The sequence below is a fragment of the Mesocricetus auratus genome, unplaced genomic scaffold, assembly GCF_017639785.1.
Source record: "Mesocricetus auratus isolate SY011 unplaced genomic scaffold, BCM_Maur_2.0 Super-Scaffold_100007, whole genome shotgun sequence".
NCBI classification, from domain to species: Eukaryota; Metazoa; Chordata; class Mammalia; order Rodentia; family Cricetidae; genus Mesocricetus; species Mesocricetus auratus.
This window is the reverse complement of record NW_024429191.1, coordinates 50,972,234-50,983,035: the sequence shown is the minus strand read 5'-3', so window position 1 is coordinate 50,983,035 and position 10,802 is coordinate 50,972,234. Positions and strand designations below refer to the sequence as shown.

General features: G+C 50.5%; 1 protein-coding gene across 1 annotated transcript; it reads left to right on the top strand.

The window, feature by feature from the left end:
* The first annotated feature begins 633 nt into the window (after window positions 1-633).
* Aipl1 (aryl hydrocarbon receptor interacting protein like 1) lies at window positions 634-9,612 on the top strand. Its single transcript, XM_005067448.2, has 6 exons — window positions 634-729; window positions 1,280-1,459; window positions 7,275-7,463; window positions 8,241-8,417; window positions 8,491-8,632; window positions 9,410-9,612. Exons 1-6 carry the CDS (start codon window positions 634-636, stop codon window positions 9,610-9,612), a joined length of 987 nt encoding a protein of 328 aa, XP_005067505.1.
* Window positions 9,613-10,802: the final 1,190 nt, after the last annotated feature.

Sequence of the window (10,802 nt, the reverse complement as noted above, 5' to 3'; positions counted from 1 at the left end):
GGGGTCCCTGGGGCTTCTAATAAGCTTTGTCGGTCTCGCAGGACCCAGGACTGAGGCCCAGCCAGACCTAAGAGTGGAGGCAGAAGCTCAGTGCTATGGATGCCTCAATTTCCCTCAGAACTGTTCTGACCTCTCTTAGTTACCTTAAAGCCAGAACCCCGCTGTGGCCCTCTGCCCGCTTCTCCCAGCTCCCAGGAGGACAATGAAAGTGCTGAGAGACAGAAGCTGGACTGCGCTGACTGCTTTGCACGCACAGAGAGGCTATGGTGACTTCGGGCCTCCACTCCTTTCCCCCTCGGATGGCCCCAGGCCTTCTCCACTCCCTCGTCCCAGAAACATCCGCGGACCTCTGTTGCTGAGGTGCGACAAAAGCAAAGCCTGATGTAGTCACTGTGGGATTTGCCTCCACTGAGGAGTAAGATGGCAGTCCACGAGTTTGCAGTGGCCAGGTGCCCTACCTTCCTTCTGTCTCCCTCCCTGCCGGGAAGTCCTCTGGGTGTCAGCTTACCCGTCCCCCCCTCTGGTGGGATTACCTATTTCCTCAAAGGCCTCTAGCCGGGTGTCAGTCACATGACTGTTCCCTGATTTGGTAGGATTATCTAGGCCTGCACAAACCTCTCCCATACCAGCAGCATGGATGTCTCTCTACTCCTCAGTGTGGAGGGAGTCAAGAAGACCATTCTGCACGGGGGGATGGGAGAACTCCCTAACTTTATCACTGGCTCCCGAGTGAGTACGCCTTCCCCCAGACAGGACCCCATGGTCCCTTTCTCCGCTCAGGGCATTGAAAACAGCTTTTGGCTCTGCCCTAATCCAGTCAGGCAGGCCTTTTCTGGAATCTCCCACCTAGGCTGCCCTGCTTTAGAGTTTATAAACGGGCTTTTTTTTTTTTTGTAGTTTTCAGGGTAACTTTAGTGTGGGCTAAAAGGAGGAGTTTGGGGGAATTTTCCAGAGCTCCAAATGTCAAGTGAGTGTGATGTTTGTCCCCTTGTGTTTGATGGGTCTCTGGGGGTGGATGGACTCATCCCTGGACATTTGAACTTATTGGGGGAAGGAATTCTTGATGCTGGGCTGTGATAAATGGGCAGGGAATATGCTGGAAAGGAAAGGGTTCCTTGTGGGGACGTGCAGGCATGGGGGTGTGAGCCTGAGACAACTTAGCTTGTCAGGTGTGGGCGAACTGACGTGAGGGCGGCCCTGGGAGCCCGCGGTGATGGGGTGGCTGCCGCTGGAACTCAGGAGGCACGTCGACACCAGGGCCCTCTGTTCTGGGGACTAGGTGACCTTTCATTTCCGGACCATGAAGTGTGATGAGGAGCACACGGTGATTGATGACAGCAGGCAGGTGGGCCAACCCATGAGCATCATCATTGGCAACATGTTCAAGCTGGAGGTGTGGGAGACGCTGCTGACATCCATGCGGCTTGGCGAAGTGGCTGAGTTCTGGTGCGACACCATTGTGAGTAGGACCCACCGCTCTTTCCCCCGTGGCCCCTCCCGCCCTCACTCTTCCCGGAACTGCCAAGGTTCAGGAAAGTCAGAGCAAAACAAGGCTCTGTAGGTATAGCCTGCATGGCCATTTCTCTGCCATTGCAAACATGGTGCCCAGCCCTGAAGGCAAAGCAGGCCTTAAAGTGACATGGAGTGTACGGTTGGCTGGAGGGCTTTGGGAGCATGCGGCCTTGCGTGGGAGGAGAGGGCCTCCCTCACCCTTCCCTTTTCGCTCAGCATTGTGGGTCCTGGAGACTTGTGGCCACTGGGCTCTTTTTGTCCTCCCCCTATTCCTCCCAACTCTATGACTCAGCTCAGAGTTACATCACTCATAAGCCATCTTTACGACTTCTTGTTCTTTGATCTGGAGAGACAAGTGTTTCTTAGAGAAACTTTCAAACACACAAAAGTCAAGAAAAAAGCTATGGAGCTCCTGCCGTCTAGGCTGGCATTATCAGCCCGCCACTCTGTCTCGTGTCCTCTTCCCTCCAGGATGCTTTCCTCCCTCACCCCACACCACGTGGTCACATTCCAGACATTGTGCAAGTCAGAGTCTGGGAATACGAGATTTTGTGGTTCCAAAACTACTGGACATTTGAAAAACACAACCACAGCACCATTATTAAATCTTCAGAAAACCCAAACACTCCCTTCATGCTCTCTAGTTGCCTGACGCAGTTAGAATTCTCTGACCATCTCATTTATTCTCTTTTTAAAACTTTATGTTTTTTATCTTAAGTGCATTTATGCATTTGTGTATCTGTGTGGATCCGTTCACATGAGTGCAGCCCAAAGAGTACAGAAGCAGGTCTTGGACCCCAGGGGCTGGAGTTGCATATGCTTGTGAGCTGCCTGGCATGGGCAGTGGAAACTGAACCCCACTACTCTGAGAGAACAGTCAATGCTCTTAACTGTTGAGCCAGCCCCCAGCTCTCTCACTTACTCTTAGAAATGAGTGGCATTTGTGTGTTCAGGCAGGACCCAAGCAAAGCCAGTGTGCTAGGTTTTGCCAGTGTGGCTCTGAGTCTCCTTTCTCCCTGGGTCTAGACCCTGTCCCATTTGGGCCACAGAGGGAACTGAGTTAGCAGTCCTAGAGAGATGCACATTTGGATTCTGCCGGTTGCTTCTGAATGTAATTGTCTGATATGTTTCTTTATTCTTTGTATTTTTGACAAAACAACTTTTTTTTTGCCCAAAAGCTTGAAAAGATCCTAGTTCTGTCTTACTTCTCTCCTTTTTTATGTGCAGAGTTTCATGTAGCTCAGGCTAACCTCAAACTCCCTGTGTGGCTGAGGATGACCTTGGACTTCTCGCTCTCCTGCCTCTATCACCCAAGTGTGAGGATTACAGGTGTGTACCACCGCATCTGGCTTATATAGCATTGGGGATCAAACCCTGGGATATGTGCATGGCAGGCAAGCACTCCACTAACAGAGTCCTACTCCCAGCCTTTGTTTAAAAGTCATGGAGAGCCCTGTGAACTTCCCACCGAGGGCCACACTCTGCCTGCCTATCTCATGTAAGATTGAGATTGATGGGTGAGTTCAGGTGTTGACAAGCTGAGCTGTCCATCACAAGGCTCCCCCTGGATCTTCCCAGTGGATGCTGGATAGATCCTCTTTATTTCATGGGGAGCTAATGACCTTTTTGAAAGAGCAGTTTGCTAGAGAGATAGATTGCTTTTGAGACATATCCTATTAGTGTGGAGTGACCTGGGGAGACTCTTTCTCCTCTTGCCACTCTGTCTCCTCATCTGTAAATGAACAAATGGCATGTTCAGGGCTATTTTGGGAGTCACAGGATATATCAATGAGCAGAAGTCATAGTGTGCGTAAGGCGATTAAAAGGCAGAAGCTATTATTTTGAACTAGAAGGAAGTTGAAGATTAACTCCCCCGCTTTACTGAGGAGCCTCACTCTGAGTAATATTCTGAGAAAGGAAGTAACCTGCTCTTGTTCAAACAGGTTGAGGGGCAGGATCCAAATGGGAACCTCTTAGCCTTCTTGTTGGGTACATGCACCTTTTAACAGAGCTAGACTGCAGTGACACTGTCTACCACTAGGGGATGCCACACAATGCATTACTCCCCTATCTATGTTCCTCAGCATATGGGAGCCCAGCATCTTTTCTTTGCAACAGTTCCATTGTTATTACTTTAATCTTAATGTCCTTTAACTTGGAAAGTATGTTTCTGTAAGTTTGGGACTTCATCTAGTTGGCTTATTCCGTGATATGCTAGTTTAGAACCACCCTTCCTGCCTTTGCTCTCAGGGAGTGAGGCATCCCTGAGCCTGTGAGACCCCCGTATATCTGCTTCAGGCTTTATGCCTACAAGGCTTTGTCACCAGCAAGAGCCCCCCTCACCACCTCAGGGTGCATGTTTGCTAACATGGTAGGCTGCATGCATAGAAGGCTGTTAACACGATCTTGATCCCTTGATTGCTTTGTTGCGCAAGGCCACAAGCTGCTGCTCCCTCTAGGAGCTGTCCCATGTGACTCTGGCCTTTTGGTCACTTCAGCAGTCATATGATGTCCATCTTATAGGTTGGTAAGTTGTAGAACACAGTGCCTGTTGGTTTTCCCAATGGTCATAGCTTTCGTGTATGTGCATATGAGTCACTTGTCACCTATACAGCCATACTTTATCCATTGACCCACCTTCCTGCCCAGGTATCAGCTTATTCATACTTCTTTTCAACTAGTGTTCAGCCACAACCCAGTCTTTCATCATTAAACCTCCCACGTCTCCACGAATTTATCCATCTACTCAACCTCCACTCATCCTTCCACCATCCATCTACCCAGGTTTCAATTCAATGTTCATTCACAATCGAGGCCTTTTGGTTTTGTTTCTGTCTGTGTGTCTGTGCACGTGCAGAGGTGAGCGGTCATGATCAATCTCAGATGGTCATCCTCACCTTCCTCTTTGTTAGAGACAGAGTCTCTTGTTTCTCACTGCTGAGTTTGTCAGGCCAACCGGCCTGAGAGCTTCCAGGGATTCCTGTCTCTGCTCATCAGATGCCTGTAGGACTGCTGGGACTGTAGATGTACCTACCTCACCTCACCCGCCTTATGTCCTCCAGGTCTGTAGACAGACCACCTACCTCCCCTACCTTATGCCCTCCCAGATTATAGATGCACCACCTACCACACCCACTTTATGGGACTTCCAGGGATCTGAACTTAGGTCCTCACACTTGTGCAGCAATCACTTTCTCCAATGTGACATCTCCCTAGGGCCCACCATCCAATTATCACCACTGCATCTATTCCATGTGTATATGTGGTATACTTTACCTTATTTCCTCTTACCTGCCTACGCTTTCCTTTTCCTTCCTCCTTTCTCTTTCTTACATCATCAAGCCTTGCTTGGTACCTGATTTGGCCTGTTTCCTGTGTTAGGAATGATGCAGGTGGTCTCCAGCCCTAGAGGAGCTGAATTCTGGAAGAGTAGACGCTTAGCCCTACTTTATAGGGTGCCAGGCAGCCAGGGCATGACATAATGAAAAAGGACAGAGTGCTCTGGGGTCACAAAAGGGGGAAGCTAACTGCTTTAGAGTCTTGGGGGAAATTCTTCAACAAGGTGACATTGAGTTGGATCTTGAAGGATGAGTAAGAGTTCACGTGGAGTGCTGACTAGTTTTATGCCAACTTGATACAAGCTAGAGTCTTTTTGGAAGAGGGAACCGTCACTGTGAAAACACTCCCCCTATATTGTCCTGTGAGGAAGCCTGTGGGGGCATTTTCACGACTGATGATTGTTTTAGCAGGACCCAGACCGTTGTGTCTGTGGTCCTTGGCGCTATAAGAAAGCAGGCTGAGAAGCCACGAGGAGCAAACCAGTAATCAGCATCCTCCCATGGGTCCTGCATCAGCTCCTGCCTGACTACTTTGATGATGGCCTGTGGAGTGGACCTGTAAGCTGAAATTAACCCTTTCTGCCCTTAAGTTGCTGTTAGTCATGGTGTTTTATCACAGCAATAGAAACCTAACTAAAATACCTGGTCTAGGAAGTGTATGTGTAACTACATTTAGTTATCCCCTTCTCTGTGGGCCATTTCTACTCAAGAACCAGATTTCTAGACAGACTCAGCCACCAGCCAGGCAATCACAAGTCCAAGGAAGGCCGGATTAAGCAGTTGTTGTATGTCATTCTCTGCTCTGCACTCTTCCTGGACCGTCCTTACTCGATCACCCTGGAGTCAGATCTTTGCAGGAACAGGTTTTTCCTCCCTCTCTCCCCCAGTACAGAAGGGCATGGTGCGTGAGAGCTTGTGGCCCTTTGTCTGCCTCCAAGGGCCAGTCTCCATCTAGGGCCTGTTATTGGTGCTCAGTCTTGTGAGGTCAGAGAAACAAATTGATTCCACGGAAGCTGTTTCCCCGCTTGCCCAATGGGCAGGGGCAAGTCTTCCGAGTCCATGGGAGGGGATGGGCTTGCAGTGGCAGGACACTTGGTCTCTGGACAGCTCTACATTACTCTCTGTGTTTAAATACTGGCAATTAATTTAAAAACCAGATCCCCACCTTACACTGTGAAGAACAAGTGGACTCAAGCTGGGAGTCAGTGGATGTGCCCTGTGGCACTGCAGGTGGCATCCTCTGTGACACTGCAGGTGGCAGCCTTCGGTCCAGACAAGGCCATGGCCCGCACTGGGCTCTGGCCTCAGGACAAAGAGGGAACCATGGTGATGGGCTACCTGATTGTTTGAGTCCTCAGGTGTCTAGAGACCATGGGTGACAACGGCTGTTCCTGCAGCCTGTAACCTGGAAGGAGAGCTCAAGGATCCTTCCCCTCCTCAAAGTTGGCACTAGGAGAATGAAGACTTGCCTTGTCCTCAACCTTGGTTCCTTCTTCTAGATTATATTCCTGATGACATTCTACAACCCTAGGCATGGGCATGGGCCCCAGGCCTTCCAGGTTGGCAGGTACCTAGCAGAATACAGCCTTTGTCTAAGGTTCTACTTAAATGGCCTCAGTGGGTTCCCCCACAAGACAAGTTGGTGAAGGTGGGTGCTCCCTCCTTTATTCTAGCCTTAATCCTTCAGACACCTGCCATCTGGCTGTGCCTCTCAGAATCAGCCCAGGGCATCTTGGGCTAATCCAGGCTGGTGGGGGTGGGGTGGGGAGAGTGACCTTCAGCATCTGTCCTTTCCACTATGGTAGGGACAGCAGTTGTTTTGTAGGAGTCTGAACTGTCAAACCGTTGTGGAGATGGGCTCTGAGGCTCTGCTGGAAAGCTGAGGCCTAGTATGGAATAGGCCTTCCTTGCTGAATCCCAAGGGACTCCATGCTGGATGCAGCTGAATCAGACCAGATGTGCGTTTGCACTGTCACAATTGATGGCTCTCTCAGATCTGGAACCCTGCTCTCTCTACTGCTGTATCCTGGGAGCCCTGGGCTGTGGGGCTGGGTTCCTTGGGGGGGGGGAAGAAATGTGCTATGCTGACCACAGGCTATAAAGGGGCAGCATGTGTCTAAAAGCACAGCGTGGGGAGGCAGGTTCAAATCCTGTCTGCGTTGTGTCTGACTGTGTAGCTTTGAGCAAGTTGCTTAACCCGTCTGGGCTCCTGTCTCTTCATCTGTAGCACAGGGATATTCACAGTGGCTCTCTGGCGGGGTTGGGCATGAGGATTAGAGGTGTCAACAGGGGCACACGGTAGAATACAGTTGTTCTGGTAGGTGTCCTGGGACGGCAGTACAGTTGAGAAGTACAGCATGGACCGGGTATGCCCTGGCTAGCTCTAAAAGACAGCTAAGACACTTCCCCTTGTTTCTCCTACAGCACACAGGGGTCTACCCTATGTTGTCCCGCAGTCTGCGACAGGTGGCTGAGGGCAAGGACCCTACAGGCTGGCATGTGCACACGTGCGGACTGGCCAACATGTTCGCATACCACACTCTGGGCTATGAGGACCTGGATGAACTTCAGAAAGAGCCGCAGCCTCTCATCTTCCTGATTGAGCTGCTGCAGGTGGGAGCAGGTGTGGGAGGGGCTGGCCCAGGTCAGGAGGGATCCTGCAGGCCCTTGACCCCATGCCTACTTCACTTGCTTCTCTAGGAAACAAGAGGCTGGTCAGGGACCCCAGCAGAATTGAAAGTTGCAAACCCTCAGTCCCCCAAAAGCTCATTTGGAACCAATGTCTGAAAAATGGGATTTTATTTCATTTTTGAAGCATTTTTATTTAACTGGTCATCTGCTTCCATTTCTGCAAGATTTAGTTGCAGCCTCTTCCTTGGTTTCTATCATTTGTGGGTTTGGAGCTGGTCAGGCAAGGGAGCAGAGCCTGCATGGAGCTAGAAGAGCCAGGCTCAAGGTCGAGGCTAGGTCAGGACTCAGCTTATCACCAAGGCTGAGGCCCAACCTGAGGGCTGCATTGGGAAGCAAAACTAAAAAAGAACAGTTGTGTTGAGCAAAGATGCTCTTTGTAGATACTACATGTTTGTGTTATTACAATGACAAATTCCCACCAGATGGCAATAAAAGTGTCTTGTTCTAACACAGTGAGTACTCATGACAATTTTCCAACTATTGGAAGTAAACTTTTCCTGGAAAGGAGTCTTTTCATGATTTACCAGAAGGCATTGACTTGTTTAGGGCAGGGCTGGGTCTTGCTGCTTCCCTGCTCTGTTCTCCAGGTCTTGACCATCATGCCTGACTCTGGTGTTGCGCCTCACTGTGGGTCATGGCAAACCACTTCAGGCCATCTTGCCTGGTCCTCACCTGGCTAACCTGTGGCTTCTGGTTTAGGTGGAGGCCCCAAGTGAGTACCAGAGGGAGACATGGAATCTGAACAATGAGGAGAAGATGCAGGCCGTGCCTCTCCTGCATGGGGAAGGCAACAGGCTCTACAAGCTGGGTCGCTATGATCAGGCTGCCACCAAGTACCAGGAGGCCATCGTGTGCCTGAGGAACCTTCAGACTAAGGTCGGGAGCTCTCCCTGGCTGGGTGGGCGGGGATGAGCCTTCACCAGTTGGTGGCTGAGCCTCTGCCCTGCAGGAGAAGCCTTGGGAGGTTGAGTGGCTGAAGCTGGAGAAGATGATCAACACCCTGACCCTCAACTACTGCCAGTGTCTGCTGAAGAAGGAGGAGTACTATGAGGTGTTGGAGCACACCAGTGACATCCTACGGCACCATCCAGGTGCAGCCCTGGCCGGGGTGGGGGAGTGGGAGTGAGGGTAGAGGAATAGGGTTTGTGGAGACAGGGTGGGGGTGGGGGAGATACAGGCAGCCAGGCCACAGCCTCTTGTAAAGGCCTCAGCGGACCTTTCCATGGTGTGAGGCATGGAAACTTGTCTTCACCCTGTTGACTTCCCCAAGCCTGCAACTGTATTATAGGTGCTTCTGGGTGGGTGATATTTACCGTGGGAGGTGTTTGTTTCAGACTGAGGCTGGCTATTTAGCCAAGCCTCACTTGGAACTTGTGATCCTCCTGCCTCAGCCTTCAGAGAGCTGGGGTTTACAGGTGTGCACCACCGTTGGCTTTGGAGAGGTGGTTTTTAAATTTTATTTATTTTTATGCAAATGTACATGTGGCTATGTATTCCGTGAATGTGGGAGTAGTAGCCAGGCTTTGAAAGAAGGCCAGCAATCTAGAGAAAAATATGAAATCAACACTGGAAGCCAATCTCTGGCAGTATCTGAGAAGGCATTTGACTAACACTAAACGGGACAGCACACCCTTGCTTCGGGCGCTAAGTACTCAACCATTATTATTGCACTGAGTCCCACGGTCACCCAGATTGGTCAGGTACAAGGATGGGGTCTGATGGTGACAAAACTTGGGTCCTCAGAAGAAACAATACAAGAGTTCTGAAAGTGAAATTGGTTATAGGACTTGGAAGAAGCTGAGGTCAGGAGGTCTGATGCTAGGGCTCTCTGGGGTGGCTGGGTGGGTGCAGCTCACTTCTCCCCACAGGGATTGTGAAGGCCTACTATGTGCGCGCACGCGCTCACGCAGAGGTGTGGAACGCTGAGGAGGCCAAGGCGGACCTCGAGAAAGTGCTGGAGCTGGAGCCTTCCATGCGCAAGGCAGTGCTCAGAGAGCTGCGGCAGCTGGAGAGCCGCCTGGCGGACAAGCAGGAGGAGGAGCGGCAGCGCTGCAGGAGCATGCTGGCCTAGGCTGGGCTGAACTGGGGGGATGGGCTGGGGCGCGGGGGCGGTGGCGTTGGGCTGGGTTGGGTGAGGTGGGGTAGGAGCTGCGTGTTGAAATGATGGACTGAGGACTTGGGTTAAGGACTGCGCGCTGCGCTCACACTGCACCACTGCTGCAGGGTGGCCCAGGGGGCAGGTTTTTGACTGCCATGAGGCTGTCGGTGTCTCCTCTGATGTCCCACGGCCTATGGTCCATGTACAACAAACATGTATGGCCCGAGCATCCCTGGTTCAATTAACCAGGACTTCGTTGTCAATTTTTAGCTTGTACTCATATTGAATCATATTAAGACTAATTTCTGAGGGCTGGGGATGTGGCTCAGTGGTAGAGAGCTTATTTAGTAACGCTGGAGCCCTGGGTTTGATCTCCAGTAATAGACACACATGCACACACGTATTTTGTGGGATCCAAGCCATAGATGCCCTTGAAAATAAAAAGCATCCTTCCCCCCCAAAACCTAAATTAACAAGCGGCACAGACTCGCCCCCATTTCTTAGCTCAGGTGTAGTAACCAAACTTACTTTAAATTAAAATATTTTAGAAAGATGTACTGATTTTAATTTGTGTGTATAGTGTGTCCATGGGTATGTGTGCCACGTGTGTATGGGTTCCCAAGGAGACCAGAAGAAGGCTTGTGATTCTGTAAAGCTGGAGTTAGGGTGGTTATGAGCTGTCCTGCCTGAACTCTGGGCACCAAGCTCAGGTCCTCTGGGAGAGCAACAAGAGCCTTCTCTCCAGGTCCAAATGAAAAGATATTTTCAGTGCTCACAGTGTTAGTTGTCATTATGGTGTTTTCAAGAAGATTATTATTTTTTGGTTCCCCCCTCACCCTTTCCATTATGCCCAGTTTTATTTTTCTGTTAGTTTTTTCCCCTCTGTCCCCATATTAGTCCCCACCGCAGCCTCTAGCTGTATCTTATATTAATGCTGATTACAAAAGGGACTCCTCCTACCTTTTCCTGGGTTTGAGTAGCTGCATTTTTGGATTTCTGATTTTGTTGGCTCTTTTTTTTTGTCACTTTAAGGTCGCTAGACATAGAACCCCTCAGAATTCATTGACCTTGGTGGCTCTGGGGACTCCTGGAATAGTGCCAGCATCCACTGTGCTCCTCTCTCCTCGAGGGTGGGGTGTGCTTTCCTTCCCAGCTCAGGTTGG